Source organism: Podarcis muralis, chromosome 2, assembly GCF_964188315.1.
Source record: "Podarcis muralis chromosome 2, rPodMur119.hap1.1, whole genome shotgun sequence".
Taxonomy (NCBI): Eukaryota; Metazoa; Chordata; class Lepidosauria; order Squamata; family Lacertidae; genus Podarcis; species Podarcis muralis.
The window spans coordinates 117902541-117929326 of record NC_135656.1 but is presented as its reverse complement, the minus strand read 5'-3'; the positions used below and the strand labels follow the sequence as shown (position 1 = coordinate 117929326).

The 26786-nt window shown below is 49.0% G+C and overlaps 1 protein-coding gene across 1 annotated transcript; it reads left to right on the top strand.

The window, feature by feature from the left end:
* Positions 1–833: 833 nt before the first annotated feature.
* On the top strand, positions 834–26408 carry LOC114591098 (uncharacterized). The gene is made up of 9 exons (XM_077923580.1): positions 834–956; positions 3301–3466; positions 4387–5039; positions 5906–6035; positions 8073–9499; positions 17528–18259; positions 20619–20751; positions 22572–22823; positions 24877–26408. The coding sequence occupies exons 2-9, from the start codon at positions 3391–3393 to the stop codon at positions 25788–25790; spliced, it is 4317 nt and encodes a 1438-aa protein (XP_077779706.1). The 5' UTR covers positions 834–956; positions 3301–3390; the 3' UTR covers positions 25791–26408.
* Positions 26409–26786: the final 378 nt, after the last annotated feature.

The following is a 26786-nucleotide window of genomic DNA, read 5'->3' as shown; positions in this document are numbered from 1 at the left end:
ATTGGGAGTCGCCCAGAGTGGCTGGGGAAACCCAGCCAGATAGATGGGGTTTAAATAATAATATATCATCATCCAGTATATCTGAAGGAGCATCTCCACTCCTATCGTTCTACCCGGACACCGAGGTCCAGCGTCGAGGGCCTTCTGGCGGTTCCCTCACTGTGAGAAGTAAGGTTACAGGGAACCAGGCAGAGGGCCTTCTCGGTGGTGGTGCCCGCCCTGTGGAAAACCCTCCCACCAGATGTCAAAGAGAAAAACAACTACCAGACTTTTAGAAGACGTCTGAAGGCAGCCCTTTTTAGGGAAGCTTTTAATGTTTGATGCATTACTGTATTTTAATATTTTGTTGGAAGCCGCCCAGAGTGGCTGGGGAAGCCCAGCCAGATGGGTGGGGTATAAATAATAAAGTTATCATCATCATCATCATTATATTGCAGTGTGGTTGTACTCGATGACCCTTGGGGCTCCCTTCCAACTCTACAATTCCATGATCCTAAAAAAAGAGAGAGAGAAAAAAAGCAAACAGCCTAATGCGCAAAGCTGGACATTGCAACAAGAAGATGGAACTTTGCAGCCAGCCGCCCCGCCCCCTTTCGCTTCTGGCCCCGCCCATCGCCGGCACCTACTCCCCATCCCCATCTCTCGAGGGGGTCCAGCAGGGACAGCGGACCCCGCATGGTTGGTTTGCTTTGCCGCGAGGCGCGCAAGGGGTTAAAGCGACAGAGTGGGCCGTTGCTAGAGAGGCGGGGGCGGGACTCGAGAGCGAGGTCCTGGGGGAGGACCTTTCGGGGGCTGGCGAGTTCCTTCCTGTGGCGGGAGGGGGGAGGAGAAAGAGGGGAGTTGCGAGGAGGGGGGAGGGCAGATTCGCCTTCTGAATTGTGCATCCAGCTCCCAGGGATCTGTGTTTTGCACCCACCTTGCAAGGAAGGATTGCAGCCTTGCAACCTTTGCAAAAGGTGAGTGACTGATGGAGGAGAGTTGGGGGAGATGCATGTGCAATTATTATTATTATTATTATTATTATTATTATTATTATTATTATTGATGATTAAGGACAGAATGATGATGATTAAGGACAGAAATTGCCAATAATAATAATAATAATAATAATAAAGAGGAGATGTCAGCCAACCATCCATGCCTGAGTGATGTAAGAATTCCTGCAAGGACGGTCATTTCCAGAGAAGGGAGCCCTGACAACAAAGAGTCTTGTGTGACCTGGAAGGCTAACGATTTGATGATGGTTGTCTGCTTCGGGGATACTGCAGCCCGCTTCAATAGATGCACGAGATCTTATCCAGGAATACAATGCATTTGTGTCCCTGCAGTGCTTCCCTCCCACTCCAGATTATAGCCTATAGGGGAACTTGCTTCTGAGTAAAGATGCACAGGGTTGCTGCGCTGTCGCCAGTCTGGTGTGGTGGGAAAGAGTGTGGGCCATCGAGTCAAGAAGGTTTGAGGTTTAAATACTTGCTCAGCTCTGAAGATCGTTGCCTCTCTGCCTAGCCTGGCCTCAGGTGGGATTAAATGAATCGTAGAATTGTCAGCTGGAAGGTACACCAGGGTCATCTAGACTGACCCCCTGCAATGCAATCATCTTTTGTCCAATATGGGGTTCAAACCTGAGGTTAAGAGTCTCATGCTCAACCGACTGAGCTATGTAAAAGGCTCATTGTTGATTATTAATCTTTATTCATTACTAAGAATTCTTATGAATGGGCTGCATCTAGCTAACTTGTTCCATCAGCACAAGGGATTTCCACTTGGGCAGAGGAACATCCCCCATTCACACCAAGTGTGCACCCTGTGTCACGAATTCTCCGCAGCGCTTTAGCAGAAATGCTCAGAATTCTAGGTTCTTCAGTGCAGTATATTTATTGTGAACTATATATACAAATATCTACAGGCTATAATACACGAGCAGTTCATACAGTCAAACAGAGTACCTGGCTGCACCTTTAGGCAGATAGGAAGACCTTTCTCTCTCTCTCTCTCTCTCTCTCTCTCTCTCTCTCTCTCTCTCACACACACACACACACACACACACACCACACTCTTCTACACCACACACTTACTGCTGGACAGGTTTCCCTTTTAAACCGATGACAGCCAATCAACTGACAGCACATTACTGCCGAGTCTTTCTGACCCATCACTTCCATAGAAAGTATTGCAGGCTGATTGCATCAGCTAGCAAACTCTAGCCTGCAGACTTACTATCTCACACAGCATTCTGCACACCCTGCACACTTCCCATATCTGAAGAATAAAGGGGGGCGGAGCTCCAGTTCACAAGAGGAAATACTTGTGCTGATGAAATGAATCAGTTGGCTACATCCCAATAATAATAATCAATCTAACTGTAATTATTAATATTTTTTATTACGATTGCTTTATGAATTTCCTTCTAAACGACTGTCTCAAGTCGATTTACACACAAAATAATTAAAAACAGTTAAAAGACACAAAACCAACCAAAAAAAAAACAAGACCAAAAGAATCCTAAGTCAAGCAGCAAAAAAACCCCTAATGCTATTCCAGGTTGCATCAACATCAAGTATTGTGTCCAGATCAAGGGAAGTAAGACCCTTGGTCAGACGACACTTGGAATAATGTGTCCAGTTCTGGGCACCACAATTTAAGACAAGCTGGAATGTAGGCAGAGGAGGGCAACCAAGATGATCAAGGGTCTGGAAACAAAGCCTGATGAGGAATGGTTGAAGGAGCTGGGAATGTTTAGCCTAGTAAAGAGGAGACTGAGAGGAGATAGGATAGCCATCTTCCAATACCTCAAGATGGAGCAAGCTTGTTTTCTCCTGCTCCGGAGGGTAGGACTCGGACCCATGGCTTCAAGTTACAAGAAAGGAGATTCTGACTAAACATTCGGAAAAACCTGCTGACAGTAAGAGCCCTTCCAGAGTGGAATGAACTCCCTCAGGAGGTGATGGACTCTCCTTCCTTGGAGGTTTTCAAGCAGAGGTTGCCTGGCCATCTTGTCGTGGATGCTTTGGCTGAGATTCCTGCATTGCAGGGGGTTGGACTAGATGACCCCCAGGGTCCCTTCCAATTCTACAAGTCAATGATTCTATAATTCTAAGATTCTAAGAGGACACTGGCAGTAAAGACCCCATTTGCCCAGCTAGGAAATCCTGTTGGAACAAAAAAGGTCTTCACTTGTTTGGGGAAAGCACAGATCGTGGACGCAGGTCGTATCTATTCATTATTATTATTGTTGTTGTTATTGTCGGGCATTTTATCTTTCCGAACAAATAAAAGTGCCATTTCTCACACCCAACCCAGCTGCGTTTAGTAAGAAGACACAGAAGGGGTTGAATCTGGAGTGGAGATCGCCGAGCTGGGCTAAAGTTGCCCTCGATCTGGGGAGAGAAAATGGCTTCGGAGGAGGAGGAGGTGGTGGGGACCATCCCGCAGGGCCTCCAGGAACCTTTTCCAACGGAGTGGGCAGGTGAGAAAATGGGCAGGCAGAAGAACTACTTGAAAAAGATTTACAGATGGCATTTAACTCAGAGTAGGCTTGCTAAGATGCATAAGACTGAATCAGATAAGTGCTGGAAATACAATGAGGTCAAGGGTACATTCTTTCATATGTGGTCCATAATGATTTGGGGGGGGGGGGGGAGGTTAAAAAGTACTTTCACCAAAAAACCAGAGCCCTTCCTGTTGGGGATAATTCAGACTGAAATTCCCAGGTGTCAAAAAAGGTTATTTATGTATGCCAACACTGTGGCCTGTGTTTTGTTAGCCCCAAAATGGAAAATGAGTGCGGTCCCAACGAAAGAAGAATGGCAACTTAAGTTGACAGAACATGAACAACTCGCAGACTTAACATATACTATAAGAGAATTAGAAGAACATACGCGGGTGGCGCTGTGGGTTAAACCACAGAGCCCAGGACTTGCCGATCAGAAGGTCGGCGGTTCGAATCCCTGCGACGGGGTGAGCTCCCGTTGCTCGGTCCCTGCTCCTGCCAACCTAGCAGTTCGAAAGCACATCAGAGTGCAAGTAGATAAAGAGGTACCGCTCTGGTGGGAAGGTAAACGCCATTTCCGTGCGCAGCTCTGGTTTGCCAGAAGCGGCTTAGTCATTCTGGCCCCATGACCCGGAAGCTGTAAGCCGGCTCCCTCGGCCAATAAAGCGAGATGAGTGCCGCAACCCCAGAGTCGGCCACGACTGGACCTAATGGTCAGGGGTCCCTTTACCTTTAGGTGTAATAATGGAATACTGAATGGTATAGTTTTTGTAAAATATGCAGGTATTTATGATATGTAAAATGAACCATCGAAAGAGAAAAAGGGACGTCATTGATATATTAAGGAGTACTTTAAATTGTAAAACAGAAAATGTAATACAAATTATATACAACAGGTGAGAAAATGGCCGACGGAGGCCCTAGAAGACAGACAGATGTTTCTGAGGACACCACTGTGACCAACCACGTTGCTCTGGTGAAAAATGAAGCGGCTGCCGCATGCGAGGAAGTCTGCATGAGGGATGTCACGGAAATGGTGGTGACGTCTCGTTCGGAAGCAGACGACCCCCAGCTTCCAGACCCGCCGCGCTGGGACGATATATTTTTGACGTCTGTTGAGAAGGCGGTTGACACCCGTCCGGGAAAGTGGATGTCGCAGCTCATACCGGGCCTGAAAGAGGAAGGGCCGCGATTTGAGGACAGGGAAGCGGGCGATTACGGGAAGGTGAAGGCGGCCATCTTGCGGGTCGACGCCATCAGCACCGAAGTCCAGCGGCAGCACTTCCGCCTGTTCCAATACAAGGAGGCCGACGGGCCCCGTGAAGCCTGCAGCCGCCTCTGGTTCCTTTGCCACCGGTGGCTGAAGCCGGAGAGGCACACCAAGGAGCAGATCCTGGAGCTGCTGATCCTGGAGCAGTTCCTGGCCATCCTGCCGCCGGAGAGCCAGAGTTGGGTCAAAGATGGCTGCCCGGAGACCTGCGCCCAGGCGGTGATGTTGGCCGAGGATTTCCTCCAGAGGCAGCGAGAGCCCGAAAGGCCGGAAACACAAGTGAGATATTGGGTCTCTTAAATCTTTCATCCAGGTATAGGCAGCCTCCATCCTAGGAAGCAAATGTGGCCCTCCAGACCTGTCTGTCAGGCCCCCTCCTTGGCCACACTCTCTCTGCCCAGGCCATGGGGAGGGCAAAACCTTTCTGCAAGTACCTCCACACTAGGCCCCTCCAGAACCTTCCCCTTTATTTTCCCCCCTCTGCCAACCTCAGCACCCGAGAGGGTCTGTAGGGAAGGGGACGCTCTTTCAGATATTTATCAATCTAAGTTTATTTCTTATTGCCTTACATTGATTGATTGTTAAACCACCCCGTAGCTCTTTGAGAGGGACGCGGGTGGCGCTGTGGGTAAAAGCCTCAGCGCCTAGGACTTGCCGATCGAAAGGTCGGCGGTTCGAATCCCCGCGGCGGGGTGCGCTCCCGCTGCTCGGTCCCAGCGCCTGCCAACCTAGCAGTTCAAAAGCACCCTCGGGTGCAAGTAGATAAATAGGGACCGCTTACCGGCGGGAAGGTAAACGGCGTTCCGTGTGCTGCGCTGGCTCGCCAGATGCAGCTTCGTCACACTGGCCACGTGACCCGGAAGTGTCTGCGGACAGCGCTGGCCCCCGGCCTCTTGAGTGAGATGGGCGCACAACCCCAGAGTCTGTCAAGACTGGCCCGTACGGGCAGGGGTACCTTTACCTTTAGCTCTATGAGGCGTATAACAATAACAACAACAACAATAATAAATTTTATTTATACCCCAACAAGGAATGGTAAGGGAGGCCTGGGAGTTGTTCAGGGTGGGCTTAGGATCCATTTTCGCCTGCGCCGTTGCCCACCGCCACACGTGCTGCATCTTTCAGCCTCTTTCCTGGTCTTCCAGGTGCCGGGGTTGTTTGAGGAGGCCAGTGAGACGTCCCTGAAGGCCGAAGGAGCTCTCTTGGACCCTGAGCAGAGACAGCAGGGCCTGGAGGTCAAGGAGGAGACTGCTGCGGAGGACAGTTCTTCACGAGGTAAGGTGCCGCTGCACTCATTTGAATTTTAAAATTGGTTCCTTTGGATGTTGGCATGCACAACATGCTTCCTTTGACCCAAACCATTAAGCGGAGAGCTAGAAGAGGAAGGAAGGGGGAGACAGGAAGGGAGAGAGACAGGTTGGGAAAGGGTCATAGAATGATAGAGATGGAAGGAACCATGGCGGTCATCTAGTCCAACCCCCTTGTGCAGGAATGTTTTTGTGCAATGTGGGGCTTGAACCCACGACCCCAAGATCAAGAGTCTCCTGTTAGACCGACTGAGGAGAAGGGGGAGAGAGAGGGGAAGGCTGGGAGAGAAAAGAAAGAAGGGGGGGGGGGGAGAGAGACAGGCATCTCCAGCTAAGGCTGGAGAGACCTCAGCCTGAAATCTTGCCAATTGGCATATGCAATATTATACTCACTAGACCCATGGTCTGACTCTATATTAGCTTCTGAAATGCTGAAGTCCCAGAGCCAAGCCATTGATTTTGATTTTCAAATTTGTTTTGGGGTTCCTGCTGATATTGTGATCATTTCTATCAGGTCTGTGACTGAGACTGATGATTTGTAATTGTTTCTGATATGTTTGGAACTTAATAATAATAGTAATACAGTCGTATCTTGATTCTTGATTCTCGAACACCTTGGTACGCGCATGTTTTGGCTTCCAAACACCGAAAACCCATAAGTAAGTGTTCTGGTTTGTGAATGTTCTTTGGAAGCCAAACGTCCGACACGGCTTCCACAGCTTCCAATTGAGTACAGGAAGCTCCTGCAGCCAATCAGAAGCCGCGCCTTGGTTTTCAGACGGTTCCGGGAGTCGAACGGACTCCTGGAATGGAGTAAGTTAGACAACCAAGGTACCACTGTAATTTTATTATTTGTATCCCACCCACTTGACTGGGTTGCCCCAGCCACTCTCGGCACCTTCCGACTTATATAAAAGTTATTGCTCATTTGATATGATTTGTGCCACTTTGCTTTTTGTTTTTGTTTTTTAAATTGGAATTTTATTTACAACATAACACAACCCCCCCCACCCCCATTACACAAATCCACCCTCATTAAACATGAACATAACATACAGTGAGCATAACATACAACAATACAAACAACCAAATAAAAGACTTCCTTTATCCTGTATCTGGCCTCCTTATTTACTTCTTATAAACTGTTTCCTTTATTAATAATTATTAAGATTTTTCTAATTGTAACTTAAATATCCACAAAGTCTCCTGACTTTGGGCCACTTTGGACACCGTTCTGTGAGAAAGTGGCATTCAAATAAAACAGACGATTATGATTTTCAGTGCTAATTGTTGCAAGGATAATCCAGGAACAAGGGTTGAAGTTGGTACAAAAATGGTATACACACAAAATCTGGAAGTAAGAATTGTTGGAGGAAATGTGGAGTGATGGGAACGTACAGTCATATGTGGTGTGATTGTCCATTAGTTAATGAATTCTGGAAACAGATTGGAATAGAAATATCGGGAATTGTGGGTAGGAAGGTGGAAATATCTAAATTAATGCTTCTTATTAGCCTGAGTAGCACTGAGTTAGAAACAAAAGAGAAATGTAAATGGGTAAAATTGATGGTAATTGCAGCCAGACAGGTTATAGCGAGTAATTGAAAAAATGCTGAAGAGCTAGGGGTGAACCAGTGGAGGGAAAAATATTATAATCTTAGAATATCTAACTGTGAAGATACATAAAATGAAAGGGTTTAAGGTCAGTGAGAGGAAGGAGGATTGGTTTGAGAAGGTATTGAATTATTTGGGCAGGTTTGAACGATTTGGGGCAATTAAAATGTTAAAAGTTAAATAAACCTTGTGGAGGGAGGAGTGTTAAGGTGTATAGAATTGTACATATGGTTGATTTGAATACGTTATTATTGATTATGTATCCCCAATGTATCAGCCGCCTGGGGGGTTTCACTGTCTGTTTTCACTGTTTGGGTTTTGGTTGTTTAAAAATAAATAAATTTAATTTTTTAAAAAAATCAGTGCTAATCCCCAAAACTTTTCCTTTTAGGCAACCTGTGCCCTAGTGAGAACAACACAGGGAGTCCCCAGCCAGAGAACAGGGAGCACGAGGGGCTGTGCGAGGCATCCGAAGAAGGCCTTGAGGAGACCTTCCCTCTCTTTGACAAACCGGAAGACCTACCCGAAAGGCCGCCGCGATCAGATAAGCCGTCGAAAAAGCCGCCCAGGAAGAGGTTGCAAAAATCCATCCCGTTGGCGGGTGGTTATGAAGATCTCAGTGTAGCCGCGGCAGAGAAGGAGACAGGCGAGGGCAAACCGCCCATGAAGATCATCGTCTACGAAGAAAACTTCAGTCAGGGCTCAGACCAAGCCGGAGAGAAAATTCACAAGTGCTCGGTGTGCGGCAAATGCTTCAGCCTCCGGTCGCGCCTTATCGTTCACGAGAGAACCCACACGGGAGAGAAGCCCTACACGTGCTCCGACTGCGGGAGGAGCTTCAGCGTCAGCTCCAGCCTCATTGCCCACCGCAGGACGCACACGGGAGAGAAGCCCTACAAGTGCTCGCACTGCGCCAAGAGCTTCAGTGTGAAGTCGGGACTTATCGCTCACGAGAGAACCCACACGGGAGAGAAGCCGTACAAATGTCTGTACTGCAGCAAGAGCTTCCGGCGCAACTCGGGCCTTGTTAGTCATCAGAGAATCCACACCGGCGACAAACCTTACCAGTGCTCGGTGTGCGAGAAAAGCTTCAGCGACATCTCGAACCTCATCACGCATCACAGGATCCACACGGGGGAAAAGCCGTACAAGTGCTTGGAGTGCGGGAAAAGCTTCAGCCAGAGCTCGTACCTCAACAGCCACCAGAGAATCCACACGGGGGAAAAGCCATACGAGTGCTCCGAGTGCGGGAAAACCTTCAGCGTCAGCTCGCGCCTCAGGAAGCATCAGAGAAGCCACACGGGCGAGAGACCGTTTATATGTCTGGACTGTGGGAAAACTTTCAGCGAAAGCTCAGATCTCCTCGCGCATGAGAGGGCCCACACCGGAGAGAAGCCCTACCGGTGTTCGTTCTGCGGGAAGAGCTTCCTGCGCAGCTCGGAAGTAGTCAGCCACGAGAGGATCCACACGGGCGAGAAGCCGTACCAGTGCGGGGAATGCGGGAAGAGCTTCAGCGTCAGCTCCCGCCTCAGCGCGCACAGAAGGATCCACACGGGAGAGAAGCCTTTCCAGTGCGTGGTGTGTGAGAGAAGCTTCAGCTACAAATCGCACCTCATTACACATCAGAGAATCCACACCGGCGAGAAGCCCTTTCAGTGCTCCGTCTGTGGGAAGAGCTTTCGCGGCAGCTCTAGCCTCGTGGCCCACGAGAGGACACACACAGGGGAGAAACCGTACCGGTGTTTGGACTGTGGGAAAAGCTTCACGCAGAGCTCAAACCTCATTAGTCATCAGAGAATCCACACAGAAGGAAACTCCTGAAAAATCGGTTGGATGAACCTTAGTAGATAATCGAATCCTCCTCTCTTCCCCTTTTCTTAATAGGACTTGGGTCTTTGGCATTTCGTTAGCGCCCCGTCTTCTCTAGAAGGGGCATTTTTCGGGCAGCTGTGCTGGAATATCGATGCATTATTTTCCCACCGCTACTAGAGTCGGGCACCGATCAATATAAACCCCTTTAAAAGTGAACAGGAGTGTCACAAGCCCACCTGGGCCAAAAGTCATGGCAAATCGCTTGCTCTGGGAAGGTTTGTTCCAAGTGCATAAAACGAAGGTGCCTGAAAATGCAGGTGGGGAGAAAGCAAGTCTCTCCAAAACGCCTGTCATGTCCCGGCCACTTGGCTCTTCACAATGTGTACCCCTTTTCCAGATAGAGGAGCCCTCCAGGCTTGGGGTGCTCAGAGTGCTAAGCCTTTGAAACCTACAAAGAGGGACCTGATCAGTGGGAAACAGCCCATTAGGAGCAAATGAGGCACTGCCCCACCAACCTCAGTCTGCACCCAGATAGCCCCCAACTGCCAGCCCAGGAGTGGCGCTGCCTGTTGCCTTCCTCCTCTCAATGTTGCTCTTTTAGAACCCAGCAAGGAGGAGGGAGATGGGGACAAAACGAGTTGCCTTTGCCTGCTGTGGCGCCACCTACTGTTAGGCTCCTAGCGTTCCGCCCTACCAGCCACCAGCGAACCTGATTTTGCGTTCCCTGAAGCCAGAACCCACTGCTTTTTGCCTTGATTTCTGTGCTACCTATAAGTCCATCCTGCCACTTGAAATCTCACCTTTTTTGCGGGGTGGGGGAACCAATTCTCAGACCGTACCACTATAGGCTGCAGCGCAAAGGTGTTTTAGATGTGGGAATATTTTGTGCACATCCCCCGCCACGAAAAAAAAGAAAAAAAAATCCTTGCAGGTAGATATGTAGTGTGCAAGGGATACAACTTCGCTGACCTGCTACTTTTCTAGAGGCAGGGCTACACATAAGCCGAAAGTAATGCTGTCCAGACTTTATGGCTTGGCTTTGCCGATAGTATCAAAGCAGTCGAAAGTTCTGGGACTGGGTAGGTCCTGTTTTATTATTTTCTAAATTGCGAATAGTGAGAATTAGTTTTGAGTCAAGGTGCTTTGTTGAGCGGACCTGGGAGAGAGAAAATGGGGCGGTTGGAATTCCAAACATGGGAAAGGATCCGTGCGCAACAGGAGAGGGGACTCCAATGTGGGTTTTCAAGTTCGCATTATTGTTTTTTAACCAGATGGGAAGTGGCCCAGAAAGAGGAGCAGCAGCAGTGTCTGCACACAGGGAATGATTTTGTGCTTGCCAGAGCCTCTCTGAAATCGCCGGGGTTCTGCAGCCGCCTGCATGCTCAACTTCACTCACAGCGCAAGTCGCACAGAAAGTTGGCCTCCAAATCCAGGATCCTCCTTTACAGGGGACGGCTCCCATTTTGGGTAAAAGTCGCCACTTATTGCGAGAGCTTGCTTCCTTTATACCAGTGCAGGGAACCTTTAGCCCTCCAGGTGTTGGTGAACTACAACTCCCATGTTCTTGTGCTGCGCCTGATGGGAGTCGTAGTTTGGAAACCTTTGGGAGGGCCAAAGTTTCCCCTCCCTCCTTCCTTTGGGGCTCAGTGTTCTGGCAACCTCGGGTCCCCCCAGCTGTCATTCGACTACCACTCCCATCATCCACTGACTGGTCACGGATGATGGGAGTTGTAGTTGTTCAGATTTGTAAGTCGCAGATACCGATTGGAAGTCGTGGGTTGGAAGGTGGCAGGGGGACCTTTGATGCCCTCCCAATCTTGCTGCTTTCTGGGAGTTGTAGTTCATCAACACCCGGAGGGCCCTGTGCTATCCTCTCTCGTCTGCTGCTCAAGTCTCATCAAGGTATGTGCAACAGAACAGATTGAACCCACTGGTTTGGGCCCTGCAGCAACATCCCCCTTTGCCATGTGGCACAAAAATCATGTTCCTAAATCTCATAGTCACTGGGAATTTGAAATCATGATCTAGAGTAGAACAGACTTAAGCCAGATTTCTCAAACCTCACGCTCTCCAGAAGTTGCTGAACTAAACTCCCATTTTTCAGCAAATTCCAGTTTGCAGGGGTATGTTTTTTGGGGGGCATAGTTTAAATTCAGATTGTGGGACGCGGGTGGCGCTGTGGGAAAAAGCCTCAGCGCCTAGGACTTGCCGATCGCATGGTCGGCGGTTCGAATCCCCGCGGCGGGGTGCGCTCCCGCTGCTCGGTCCCAGCGCCTGCAAACCTAGCAGTTCGAAAATCACATGTAGCAACTAAATTAAGAGTTTCCAGCTGTGAGCTGCTCAAATCTGTATAATCATCTTCAACCATGTTGGACTACAACTCCCATCATCCCTCTTCATTGGCTAAGATGGCAGGTGATGATGGGAGTTGTAGTCCAACATTTGGGCGCCCAAGGCCGGAGGACACTGGAGTCAGCGTAAGTGCGGCATCACCCACACATGAACTTATTGTGTGGCTCGTCCCTTTGTACTCCTTTAACAAATTGAATTTTACATTATTAAATTTGCGAGAGGTTCCCTTGAAACGGCAAGAAGCAGGCCTGGCCGTCAGCCATGTTTGCTGGGTCTGATGGGAGTTGTAGTTCAGCGACATTTGGTGGGCCAAAGATTTCGCACCTCCACAATGACATGAACCTCCTGAAGAAAAATGTTGAAATGCTGAAATAAAAGTTTCACCCACCTCATGGTGTTGGGGTATTTTTTGTGTGTGTGTGTTTTATTTCAATTAATACTTTTTGGGTGGGGGCTATTAAACTGATGTGATAGTAATAAACAACAGATTTTCCATCATTCCCTCTTTGTCAGATAGTCGGACTGCGAGATTAGTTGTGAATGTAGCCGCAACAGTGGTAAAAGAAAGTCCTTCGTGTGGCGCAGAGTTAAACGGCGGAACTCCCTCCCACAGTATGGCTGGCTTCCAAAGAGGATTGGGCAAAGAGGAGTGGGCTATTGATGGCTAGAAACCACAAGAAGGGAGAGGGTTCTCGTCTCAGGTCCTGCCTTCGAGTTTCCCACAGGAATCTTGTTGGCCAGCGGAGAACAGAATCCCTCTCAACTCTGCAATTCTCTGATTCCATGACTCAAGGAGCCAACCCCTAGGGGCCTTTCTTCCTCTTTGGCCCCCACAATAAAATAAAATTGATGAGCATTGCCATTTGAATGTTGTATGTGCACCGCATCATCCTCCCAAAATATATTTTATTCAAGTTGGCACCCTGGCCATGACTAGTTGGGCCATTGAACCCTGATCCAGCAGGTTATGTTCTTAAATATTATTATTTACTAGGGATTTCCCTGGACTTTACTGGGATTTTAAAGGTGGAATTGCTGTCCGGGGCGGGGCGGGGCGGGGGATTTCTGAAAGGTGGTGCTTTGTCCTGGATCTGTCCTGGCTAGTCAATCGAAAAAAATGCCATTTTTTGTAGGAAAGAGCTCAACAAACTTTGGGGGTTGTCTTAAAAAGCTCAGTCACTATCAGGGTGTCCTGGTTTTACTTTCTGAAATATGGCAACCCTATACAGTGGTACCTCGGGTTAAGTACTTAATTCGTTCCGGAGGTCTGTTCTTAACCTGAAACTGTTCTTAACCTGAAGCACCACTTTAGCTAATGCGGCCTCCTGCTGCTGCTGCTGCTGCACCGCCGGAGCACGATTTCTGTTCTCATCCTGAAGCAAAGTTCTTAAACCGAGGTACTATTTCTGGGTTAGTGGAGTCTGTAACCTGAAGCGTATGTAACCTGAAGCGTATGTAACCCGAGGTACCACTGTATCTAATAAATGTGTTAACTGCTTTATCTTGCAACCGCACCGGCAAACAAGCCATTTGTTGTTGTTTAGTCGTTTAGTCGTGCCCGACTCTTCGTGACCCCATGGACCAGAGCACGCCAGGCACCTCTGTCCTCCACTACTTCCCGCAGTTTGGTCAAACTCATGCTGGTAACCTCGAAAACACTATCCAACCATCTTGTCCTCTGTCGTCCCCTTCTCCTTGATCTTTCCCAGCATCAGTGTCTTCTCCAGGGAGTCTTCTCTTCTCATGAGGTGGCCAAAGTATTGGATCCTCAGCTTCAGGATCTGTCCTTCCAGTGAGCACTCAGGGCTGATTTCCTTAAGAATGGAGAGGTTTGATCTTCTTGCAGTCCATGGGACTCTCAAGAGTCTCCTCCAGCACCATAATTCAAAAGCATCCATTCTTCGGCGATCAGCCTTCTTTATGGTCCAGCTCTCACTTCCATACATCACTACTGGGAAAACCATAGCTTTTACTATACAGACCTTTGTTGGCAAGGTGACGTCTCTACTTCTCAAGATGCTGTCTAGGCCTGTCATTGCCCTTCTCCCAATAAGCAGGCGTCTTTTAATTTAGTGGCTGCTGTCAACAAGCCATAAACCCCCCCATAGGTATGTGAAAACCAAGAGGAAAGAAACCCAATCACACACAGAGCACTGGGGGGAAACTTTTCAGGTAGGGAACCCTCAAAATGATCGTGGATTTGGGGGCAGAGAATAAGCAGGTGGGATTATGTGGGTGGAGTGTCTGGGGAAGGGCCCCTGCTTTCCATGCATACCTGGCATCTTCAGGTATGGCTGGGACAGAAGGTTGCTTTGAAATCCTGGTGAGCGCCTGCCAGTCAGTGCTGGCGCTACTGAGCTAGGTGGACCAATGGTGTGACTACATCCCTGTAAAGGAAGAGGACCGCCTGCTTTGCCTTGGCGCCTCCAGGTAGGGCTGAAACATGGGAAAGTAGCTGCCAGTCCGTGTGGGCAATACTGAGCCCGGTTGGATGCCATGGTTTAGCTCAGTACCGGGGCAGCCTGCTGTGCTCCATATGCCAAAGCGCAGCAATTCCAAAGAAGTCAGGACGTCACCGGTCTGGAACTGCCGCTGCCGGCCCGTGCAGGCAACACTGCTCTAGGCGGACCACTAGAGAGCGCGCGCCTGCGCGCAATGAAAGGTGGCGGCTCCTTGGCCAAAGAGAGAAGGGGAAAGCATTCGGGCGGCTTGGTGCTCTCACTTCCGGCTCCCAAGTGCCTGCGCTGCCATATAGGGGGGCCAAAGGAATGGGTGGGTGTTTCATACAGCATATCAGACCCGCTTCCCCCCCACTTTCTTCGCCGGTTGTCCTGCCTGTTCAACGGAGAGCCAGAAGCAGGCGGCTGTTAAGAGGCTGCTCCCCCAAAAGGCCCCATTGCAGGTGGAGAAATAAAAAGGCTTTTGCACCAGGTGCAGAAAGCGGGAGCTTTTTTGGTGTGGGTGCAGAGCCAGGATTTGGGGAGGGGGATCCCCTTCCCTCCCTCCCTCCCTGGAAATGGCGATCTGGAGGTTAGAAAGGACGCCCCTCTGCAGAACTGCCTGCCATCCATTCCGGCTTCACTCCGGAGTGAGCCGCGCGTTGTGCAATGGAAACAAAGCGCGCCTCCGCTTTGATCCGTCCTCCTTTGCAAAGCTGGGCTGAGCTTTCCTCCTCCTCCAAGCCCTCCTCCGGAAACTGGTTTATTTTAATTAAGCTCTCCAGCTGGGAGTTGGTCGCAGAGGACACCTTTGCATGCAGAAGGTCCCGGGTTCAAATCCCGCCGCCTCCAGGTAAGGCTGGGAGCGGGCTCTTCTTCCCTCCCCCGCCAGCTGTATTGGGGAGCAGCTGCCGGTCAGTGCAGACGGTGCTGAGCTGGGTGGACCTAACAGTGCATCTCCCTAGGAGGCGGCTTCCTGCGCGCTCCTTGGGAAGGGGATTGAGGTTCAGTGGGTAGAGCATCTGCTCTGCATGCAGAAGGTTTCAGGGTCGATCCCCGGCGTCTCCTGATAAGCCAGATCTCCTTATCTGTGGAGCCGCTGCCCGCCAGTGTAGGCACTATTGAACTAAATGGACTCAATTGTGGGCTTGGGAAGTCCGTGGAAGGAACAGGGGCGGGGTGAGTGGGAGTGCAGAAGCAGGAGGTCCCTGCCTGGCAAGGAAGGAGGAGGCAAAGGAGCGGGTGTCATAACAGTTGGTTTCGTAATAAGTTTCCAAAGGAGTAGCTGTGTCCAGGGCGTATATTGCTAGACTTCAATTCCCATCATTCCCATGCTGGCCGTGGCGGATGAGGGTCATCTAGTCCAACCCTTCCTATTGGGTTCAATAGGATTGCCAACGTCTTTTTTTCCTGCACGCCTGCCTCTTTCTACCCCTTTTACAAATAAAAATAAAATTGCCAAGTCTGTAAAGCTGAATTTGCACCAGTTAGCAGGGCTTCCTGCAGCAGATCCAATTTCATATGGCTGCCATTTGTAAATAGTTATAGTACAGTTGTTTTTTAAATAGTTTTTATTGAGAATTTCAGCATAACAAACTATCAAAACATATCTTCTTTTCATTCCCCCCATTTTCCCCTCCCCAAAAAGGAACCCTCCCTCCCCCCCTCCCCCCTCCCTCCTCCCTCCCCCGACTTCCCTCAGTTCCTCTCTCTGGTTTTTCAACACATATTATTCTCTGCATATTATCAAATTATCAAGATCCTTAAATCATGTGTCTATTATGTTAACAATAAATTTGTGTACAGTATGTTTATTCAAAGTAAGTCAATGTTGTTTTAATGCAAGTATAGTGTAATAATAAGGGACGCAGGTGGCGCTGTGGGTTAAACCACAGAGTCTAGGACTTGTCGATCGGAAGGTCAGCGGTTCGAATCCCCACCACGGGGTGAGCTCCCGTTGCTCGGTCCCTGCTCCTGCCAACCTAGCAGTTCGAAAGCATGTCAAAGTGCAAGTAGATAAATAGGTACCACTCTGGCGGGAAGGTAAACGGCGTTTCCGTGCGCTGCTCTGGTTCTCCAGAAGCGGCTTAGTCATGCTGGCCACATGACACGGAAGCTGTACGCCGGCTCCCTCGGCCAATAAAGCGAGATGAGCGCTGCAACCCCAGAGTCGGTCACGACTGGACCTGATGGTCAGGGGTCCATTTAGCTTTACCTTTAGTGTAATAATAATGGTGAACCCGTGGCCCCACTTGAGGAAAAAGCCAAGTTTAGGGATCTGTACGTGTTTGATTTTCCATTGGTGCCAATTCACTCGGAATGCTTTCAAAAACCTCCTAGTATTCGTCACAGGGGGTGTATGTTATTGGGTTGTTGTTTTTATTCTGATTATATATGTTGTGATCTTTTCTGTGAACCCCCCTGAGGCCTCCGGGTATAGGGTGGTATATAAGCTCAATAAATAATAATAAGAGTGGTGTTTAGAGTAGGTTCAGGCATGAGGGGGACAGGCTGACCTTTCCACTACGATGGGAGTTTTATTATAGGGATCTTGTGTACGTAAGGGGATTCTGATACTTAAATTGTTGTGGTTCTTAAAGGTGGTTTTCGATGGGTTTTGAAGGCTCAAGAGACGCAGTAGCCAAGCTGCTGAATGCTGGAACATTCAGGGGGTGTGGTGAATCTCTGTTTGTCTCTGTTATAAGAATTTTAAGGTAATTCTTAAGGTAATGATATATATATCATTATCATTACAAAAGACTCGCCAGGCTCCCCAATTAATCCAGTCAAGTGACCATTAACTGGTAATCTGCCAGACAGGAGATAAACAACGCACTCAGATTTCTGTTGTAGACCGCCTTTTCTGTGATGTAGGTATGATGTTTCTGGGGGTGGTCTTGGACTCCAGGGCGGGCAATTTAAAATGTCAGTATAAGGGCGGGCACACCTTTGCTCTGGGTCCTCCTGCGTGTGAGGGGAGCACCCTGTTGCAACAGCTTTAATAAAGATTAGGCTTACGAGCCGCTTTGCTTCTCAATATTCTCTGGTTGGCCTCTGTTATTTTCTCCTACCGATAGGGAACCCACTTAAGGACTCTATATGGGCTCTTGGATACCCCATAAGGGAAGAAGGGCAGATTTTGTATACAACATCTCTCATTTCTGTTTTTCCCCTCACAGGAGAAGTGCCTTGTGGCAGCCTCAGCCGCTGCTGCACCTGACCCCATCCCCCTCTTATTTGACCTAGAGACTGCGAAAGAGTGGCTGGCGAGGAAATGGACGTCGCACCGCCTGTGTGGGAAAGGGGGGCAGGAGCAGGAAATGCCCCCAGCCCTAGAGGACAAAACCGGAGATCCGGAGAACAGATTAAGCAGGAGCCAGAGGACAGGCTGCACCGGCACTGGGATGCCCAGCTGCAGGAGTTCCTGAGGACCCTGGAGTCTCCCCACTCTGGCTGGGGGGTCCCCCAGTTGCCGGAGGAGCCCGCCCCCTGGGACGACACCAAGGGCTTCCTGGTCTCCTTCGAGCAAGTGGCCAAAGCCTGCCGGTGGCCCAAGGTGGAGTGGGCGGCCCGACTCCTGCCAGCCCTCAGCGGGGAAGCCGAGCGGGCCGTTAGCCGGCTGGAGGGCCGGGACAGAGAGGATTATGGGAAAGTGAAGGCGGCCATCTTGCAATGGGACAGCTTCCGGAGGGAGACTCGGCGCCAGCGCTTCAGGCGCTTCTGCTACCAGGAGGCCGAGGGGCCGAGAGGGGCTCACCGCCGGCTGCTGGAGCTTTGCGACGGGTGGCTAAGGGTCGAGAAGCACACCAAGGAGCAGATCCTGGAGCTGCTCCTTCTCGAACAGCTCCTGACCGTCCTGCCTGCGGAGGTCCAGGACTGGGTCAAGGGACGGAGCCCAGAGACCTGCTCCCAGGCGGTGGCCCTGGCCGAGGATTACCTGCAGAGGCAGCCAGAGGTCGCGAGGCAGCGACCACAGGTGGGGCGGTGAGGGGGATCCTGAGCAGCCCGGGATCAGGGCAGGGCAGATTTTCACCTGTCCTGATGTAGAAGGGAAGAGGTCCAGATGGCATTCTGTGGTGGGACATTTTCCCTGTCTATTTCTGGAAATGTATTTTTCCATAAAGAGGGTGGCGGAGAGAAGGGGGTGGTAAAAAAATGGGCATCAGAACATTTTCCAGGAAACCACGTTGCTGTTTTTCCCCCTTAAGATTCCCAGGTTCTGAAACAAATCTCGTGAACTCACCAATGTAAATACAGTGGTACCTCGGGTTACATATACTTCAGGTTACAGACTCCGCTAACTCAGAAATACAGCGGTGCCTCGCAAGACGAGCGCCTCGCAAGACGGAAAACCCGCTAGACGAAAGGGTTTTCCGTTTTGGAGGCGCTTCGCAAAACGAATTTCCCTATGGGCTTCCTTCGCAAGACGAAAGCCCATAGGGAAATCTCCGGGACAGCGGGGAAGCGCAGCGCGTCTTCCCCACTGTCCTCGGACCTCCTCCGAAGGCTGGCGGCGGGGCGGAGAGACCTCCTCCTGCCGCCAGCCTTCGTTTCTCCGCTATCCCGGACGGCTTTTGAAGGCAGGCGGGGGGGAGCAAAGACTTTCGCCCCCCGCCGGCCTTCAGAAGAGGTCCAGGACCACCCGCCAGCATTTTAAAATCGCCCCGGACAGCGGAGAAGTCCCCCGCTGTCCAGGGGTTTTTTAAAATGCTGGCGGGCGGCAGCGGAGGCTTCGCTGCCGCCCGCCAGCATTTTAAGATCGCCCCAGGACAGCGGAGAAGTCTCCGCTGTCCTGGGGTTTTTTAAAATGCTGGGGGTGGGAAGAAAAGCCCTTGTCCCCCCCCCCAGCCTTCAGAAGAGGTCGGGGGACAGACTGTCCCCGGACCTGGTCTGAAGTCGGTTTCCATAGGAACGCATTGATTGATTTTCAATGCATTCCTATGGGAAACCGTGCTTCGCAAGACGAAAAACTCGCAAGAAGAAAAAACTTGCGGAATGAATTAATTTCGTCTTGCGAGGCACCACTGTAGTACCTCGGGTTAAGAACTTTGCTTCAGGATGAGAACAGAAATCGTGCTCCGGTGGCAGCAGGAAGCCTCATTAGCTAAAGTGGTGCCTCAGGTTAAGAACAGTTTCAGGTTAAGAACGGACCTCTGGACCGAATTAAATTCTTAACCCGAGGTACCACTGTATCCATGAGTTCACAAGGTGTTCTCTGAAGCATTATACGTTGTAGGGTTGCTATGTTTCAAAAACTTTTGGCAAAATTGTTGAGCTTTCTTTTCTTTTTCTTTTTTTCCTTTTTGGCCAAAGCTGAGCTATTTTGAGCTATTTTAAAGGAAATTCTAGACTTCCAAGATGGGTTTCCCTACGTCTGGATGTTTGCGGACTTTTCAACAATTTGCGCCCGGACACTGCTTCCGACTGCAGTACTCCGGCTATGTCCTGGAAATTCTGGATGCATGGCAACCCTAACATATTGCAGCATATTGGAATGAGGGGGGGGGGGTTATGTTGTGTACATTTAATGTATGCATATATCAGTTTTTCAAACGCCTTGCAAAATCCAAAGCTTGTTGTAATTGCTCCAATCATCACCTTTCACTATTCTCATGCATGGCTGCACGTCCTTCACATACGCGGACTTGTCCCTTTCTGATTCTTGCAACTCAACCTTGTTTTGCAACATGATTTATTCGTTACTCCAATAAGTAAGTGCTTCGCTTTCTGTGGCTCTGAGCTGACATTGGAGACATGCATCGGAGTCATCCTCTCAGTATCAACTTGTTTCCCGCGCTAAAAAGATATTGTGGCGATCACACAGGGTCCCCGGACGTTTCACCGTCTATTGATCCCTGTGCCACCACTTGATTTCTCGCTGCCACCACCCAGGCCCTACCTGGGACAATACTGAGTCCAGTCAGGGTTAAATTGGAACATAAACTTCTGTTTATTTATTGCAGTTTAACAAGCGTGTGGTTTCATAAACAGTATTGGTCAATTACAGTCATGGGGTGCCTATCCAGACCTATAACTTCCGCTACCTGCTCTCACTCACTAAACCACCTCTCAGATATCTACTTGTCTTCCTAGCCCCTAACTGTTCCTGACTCAGCTTATTTCACTACACTAACTCAACCTACCCACAGACTCTATCCCAATTCACTCCCACTCCAACCAACCACCCAACAAACTCCTCCCTTCACCCCTCCCAGAGCTGGTTTTATAGTCCCTCTGACTCCACCCCCTGGGTTCTGATTGGGTAACCTGTTTAACTATTTCACCTCCAGCACTCTCATATGTTAACATCACATATATCCTTGGTGCAATTTCAGGGGCTGAATCCACCGGAAGAAGAGGCGGTGGCGGAGTCCTCTGAGGCGGAACAGACTTTGTCTGACCTCGGGTGGAGTGTGTTTGGCCCGCGGGCCAAAGAGGAGCAAGTCAGCAGGGATGCTGAGCTGTTGGGTAAGGTTGCTTGTGGGTTTAGATTTTGGGCTTGTGGAGGTTTGTGGTTTGGCTTCAGCTATGGCTGTATTCAGGGACGGGGGTGGCACTGTGGTCCAAACCACTGAGCCTCTTGGGCTTGCCGATCGAAAGGTTGGCGGTTCGAATCCCCGCGGCAGGGTGCGCTCTCGTCGTTCGGTCCCAGCGCCTGCCAACCTAGCAGTTCGAAGGCACCTTCGGGTGCAAGTAGATAAATAGGGACCGCTTTCTAGCGGGAAGGTAAATGGCGTTTCCGTGTGCGGCTCTGGCTCGCCAGAGCAGCGATGTCACACTGGCCACGTGACCCGGAAGTGTCTGCGGAAGGCGCCGGCTCCCGGCCTATAGAGTGAGATGAGCGCACAACCCTAGAGTCTGGCAAGACTGGCCCGTACGGGCAGGGGTACCTTTACCTTTTACTATGGCTGTATTCACACACACACACACACACACACACACACACACACACACGGAGCTGCTACATTTATATTACAGGAATTTGAAGATTCTTAAATACCGTATTTTTCCGTGTATAAGACGTCCCATATTTTTAGGGACTCCAATTTAAGAAAATGGGGGGGGGGGGGAGATTGCCCCGTGTATAAGACAACCCACAGTTTTTCACATAACTGTGAAGTAAAAAAAACCTAGTCTTGTACACGGAAAAGTACGGTATCTCCTGAAGTCACATTCGTAGTTTCTTGAGAAAGGTGCAAGATTAGACAGTGGGAGCATTTTAAAAGAGCTGTATTTAATAAACATTGCTCCTTGTCCAAAGAGGTCTTGGAAAAGTTGGGCTCCTATAATAAAGTACAGTGGTACTTTGGTTCTCGAACTTAATCCATTTGACTCGCGAAACAGTTTGAAAACCAAGGCGGGGCTTCCGATTGGCTGCACTCAAGCGGAAGCCGCGTCGGACGTTTTGCTTCCAAAAGAAGAAGAAGAAGAAGAGTTTGGATTTGATATCCCGCCTTTCACTCCCCTTCAGGAGTCTCAAAGCGGCTAACATTCTCCTTTCCCTTCCTCCCCCACAACAAACACTCTGTGAGGTGAGTGGGGCTGAGAGACTTCAAAGAAGTGTGACTGGCCCAAGGTCACCCAGCAGCTGCATGTGGAGGAGCGGAGACGCGAACCCGGTTCCCCAGATTACGAGTCCACCGCTCTTAACCACTACACCACACTGGTGTTCACAAACCGAAACACTTCCGGGTTTGGAGTATTCAGGAGCCAGTTTGTTCGACAACTAAGCCTTTTGGGAACCAAGGCACCACTGTATAACAAAGTATTATTCTATAATATATATAATAAACACTCTCTGAACAGTGATCTGAAACTGAGGAGCCACCACCGTGAAGACACCGTCCCTGCTGGCCTCACCCCAGAGGGAAGAGACATGCAGAGATGGCCTTCTGCTGAAGATCTTTAATCCATCCTAAGAGTCATGACGGCATAAATAGAAGCTGAAATAAAAATGTAATAACGTCAAATCAGTACTTCTACTCCCATCTTCGGATTGCGTTTGTTATTTTTTATTTGCATTTTTTAAAAAATGAACCGCTTCTAAATATTTTAACTTTTTATGGACAATGTTAACGTTTCTTGTAAACCTCTTAGAATAAATTGAAATACGCACCAGGCAAGCCTTTGTGGGGAGGGAATCTCAGAAACTGCCACAGACCCCTGTCACAAACTTCTTAGGGATGTCAAACAACTGATCTAAAAGTGATCTAAACAGCCAAGAGGGTCAGTAGGGAAGGAGACACTCTCCCATTTCCATTTACGACCTCCCTGCTTCTTTCCTCCAGCAGCGAAAGGTTGGATGAATGTAAGGAAGGAGGAGAAATGTGCAGAAGAGGATTTGAAGGAGGCCGATCCAACTGGAACATCTGCGGAGCCAGCGGAAGAGGATGTTTCCCCGAGTCACAGGCAGGGAGGCCTCCCAGGAAGTCAGCCTGGGCAAGAGGAGCAGCAGGAATCTTGTCCGGAGAGCAAGGAACAAACCTTGCTTTGTGGAGGAGACGACACAGAAATCGCTGCCCAGCAACAAACCCGCCCTGGTAAGAGACAGGATGAAGGGTTAGGGAACTACTGTTTTTTTGTCAAAGCGACATTCCCTCGAAGGCTGATCTTTTGGGGGATGAAGCCAGTGATTTATTTTTTGTTTTTTGTTTTTTTAAAGATATTTATTAGAGTTTAACAAATACAGAAAAAAGAAAAACAAGCAATAAAAGGTTACAAAACTTCAGAAATAAAAAAGAAAAAATACAGTAAAAAAAAACAACAGTACATCAAAACATTAAAAAACAAAAAAACAAAAACATTTAAAAAGGAAAAACATTTAAAAAAGGAAAAAGAAAAAAACCAGTATTTTCATGTCCTTATCTTTCATTTGCTTATTTCCTTGACTTCCTCACACCTCCCTTTTTTGTATTCTAGTTCAATTAATTGTTTCAGCAAGTCCTTTCCCTCTTTCTCAAATTTAGTTCCATAATTTATCTTAACGCAATTTAGCCTTGAATTTTACACCTTTACCCATTATCAATCTATTCTTACTTAATTCTTAATAACATTTCTGCTAAAGCCATATTTAAGCCACCTTGTATTTAAGAAAATTTAGGGCGCCAAAGCTAGAGGTGGGCAAGGCCAGAGCCAGAACTGTTTATGGAACATTCCCCTTTTTATTTTTATCCCACACACTGGGTAAAGATCTTAATCAAACTATCCACTACAGCCCCATGGTCTTGTTTATGGTACATTGTCGCCAGTTCAGACCCAGTAAGTGCATAGATAGACAGATATGAAATTTGGATTATTTTTTGTGCACCAACACGCATCACTTTACACTTGCTTACGTTGAACTGCAATTGCCATTTTGCTTCCCATTCGCCCAATTTTGGGATGATCATAAAATCATAGAATTGCAGAGTTTAGAGGGACCCCTACAATGCAGGAATCTCAACTAAAGCATGCTTTTGGAACTCTCCACAATCCCTTTTTTGCTACAACGACCCTGAACAATTTTAGTAAAAAATCAGAGGTCGCAAAGCCCATCCTTGGGTAACTCTTTCATAGAATTGTACAGTTGGAGGGATCCCCAATTGTTATCTAATCCAGCCCCCTGCATTGATAAATAATGGCAGGAAATATTTTTTTCCTAGGGTATTACAGTGTAGTGTGTAATTTTTTGGGTATTTTTGCAATAGCTTTTCACTTTTCACCACTTCACGTATGATTTTTATTAAGTTTTCTATTTTACAATTTGAACTATTCATTAAACAACCTTAAAATGACAATGACTTCCCTTCTTCTCTTTCCATGGTTCAATTTGCATATCATGAATCCCCGCATATTTTACATGAACGAAACCATTCAGTATTCCATTAATACACCAATCAAAACTTGTTTACGCTGTTGAATTTGGAGTCGTACCTTGGTTATCGAACGGCTTAGTTGCCAAACAAAACAGCTCCCAAACGCCACAAACCTGGAAGCAAGTGTTTGTGAACATTTTTTGGAAGCCAAACTTCTGACACAGCTTCTACTTGAGTGCCGGAACCTCCTGCAGGCAATCGGAATCCGCGCCTTGGTTTTTGAACTGTTTAGGGAGTCAAACAGACTTCCGGAATAGATTAAGTTCAAGAACCAAGGTACCACTGTACAGTGGTACCTCTGGTTGCGAATGGGATCCATTCTGGAGCCCTGTTGGCAACCTGAAAGGAACGCAACCCGTGTCTGCGCATGTGCGGGTCGCAATTCGCCGCTTGTGCGCATGCGCGTGGTGTCATTTTGCGCTTCTGCGCATGTGCAAGCGGCGAAACCTGGAAGTAACCTAAAAAGACATAACCTGAACCGAATGTAACAAGAGGTATGACTGTATTTTAATGTTGCCAATGTTTTCAAGTGTACATAGTCCCCCCCCCCCATATATTCAGTAAACATTTCCCAATCTTCTATAAATGTATGTTCTTCTTGCTCTCTTATTCTATATGTTAGATCCGCAAGCTACACATATTCCATCAGTTCTTCTTTAGTTGGGGCCTTTCTCCAGTTCGGACCCCTTAGTGAAGACTAACAAAACGTCTTTGGGTGGTTTTTTCCCCATTCCGACAGGTTATGATGACCAGTCAAGGGAGTGTGACGAGAAATACGGGCGATTGGACTGTCCAGAGGTCCGGCAGGATGGCGAGCACCCGGGAACAGCAGCGGAGAGCGTCTCTCGGCCCAGACGCGAGAGGGCCCCGCTCCAAGAAGAGGCTTTCCGGTGCGGCGACTGCGGGAAGAGTTTCAACCGCAAGCAGAACCTCCTGAGGCACAATCTGACCCACACCGGGGAGAAGCCCTTCAAGTGCGCCTACTGCCCCAAAAGCTTTGTCCAGGTCTCCGACCTGACGCGCCACGAGAGGACCCACACGGGGGAGAAGCCGTTCGGCTGCTCCTTCTGCGAGAAGCGCTTCAACTGCAACTCCAACCTGCTCATGCACGAGCGCATCCACACGGGCGAGAAGCCGTTCATGTGCCTGTCGTGCGGGAAGACCTTTGTCCAGATCTCCGACCTGACGCGCCACGAGCGGACCCACACGGGCGAGAGGCCCTACGGCTGCTCCTTCTGCGAGAAGCGCTTCAGCTGCAACTCGCACCTCCTGGTGCACCAGCGGATCCACACGGGCGAGAAGAAGCCGCACCAGTGCGCCACCTGCGGCAAGAGGTTCAGCTACCAGTCAGTGCTGCTGGCGCACATGACCGTCCACACGGGCGAGAAGCCCCACGCCTGCCCGCACTGCGGGAAGCGCTTCCATTCCCGCCCGGGCCTCATCCGCCATAAGAAGAGCCACGCGGGAGAGAAGCTGGCGCACAAGTGCTCCCATTGCGCGGAGAGCTTTGGCCTGCGGCAGCAGCTCATGCTCCACGAGCGGACCGCGCACGCGGGGGCCAAGCGATACCATTGCTCGGCCTGTGGGAAGAGCTTCAACACTCACACCACCCTGGCTAGGCATGAAAGGATTCACAAGGGGGGAGCCACATAGTAGTAGTAGTAATAATAATAATAATAATAATAATAATAATAATAATAATAAATTTTATTTATACCCCGCCATCCCTAGCTTAGGCCGGGCTCAGGGCGGCTAACCAATAATAAAACAAGTTGAATGAATACAACTTAAAAACAAGATTAAAAGTAAGCCCAGGGGTAGCCCTAAATATCGGGGAGACCACCTCCTTCCCTGCAGACTCTCTGGAGTGTTAAAATGGGCAGAGGGGACCCTGCTCTGCGAAGCCCCTCTGCTGCCAGACGTTTGGGGGGTGGCAGCCTGAGACAGGGCCTTTGCAGCAGCAGCCCCTAAATTGTGGAATTCCTTCCTCAAGAGTTGCATCTGGCATCTTTGTCGTGCAGATTTCATCATCGGCCAGAGGTGCAACATCCAGTCTGTTCTATAGGTATATCGTTTAAAGCTGATTTTAACCTTGTATTTTTATATGGTTGGATCCCACCGTTGTGGCGAAGGGCAAGTGAGAAACCAAATAAGTAAATAACTGTGATAATGTATTTTGCACGTTATTTTGTGTGTTATTGTGAACATGTATTTGTTTTTCCCCCCTCCCTAAATGAGTATTTCCTAGAGTAAAAAAAACCAAACATTTGCCTTGGGAATTTTGTTTGTGTTCATTGCTCATTGCTCATTTTCATTTTTTCTCTTTTACATACACACACACTCTTGCGAACTGCCCTAAGACTTGCGGATATAGAGCAGTACAGTCATAACTTGGATCCCAAACGCCTTGGTACTCGGACATTTTGGCTCCCGGACGCCCCAAACCCGGAAGTGACTGTTCCAGTTTCCTAACGTTCTTTTGGAAGCCGAACGTCTGACCGGGCTTCCGATTGGCTGCAAGAGCTTCCTGCAGCCAATCAGAAGCCGGGCTTGGGTTTTTGAACGTTTTGGAAGTCGAACGGTCTTCTGGAACGGATTCCGTTCGACTTCCAAGGTACGGCTGTATACAAATTTAATAAATAAGAACAA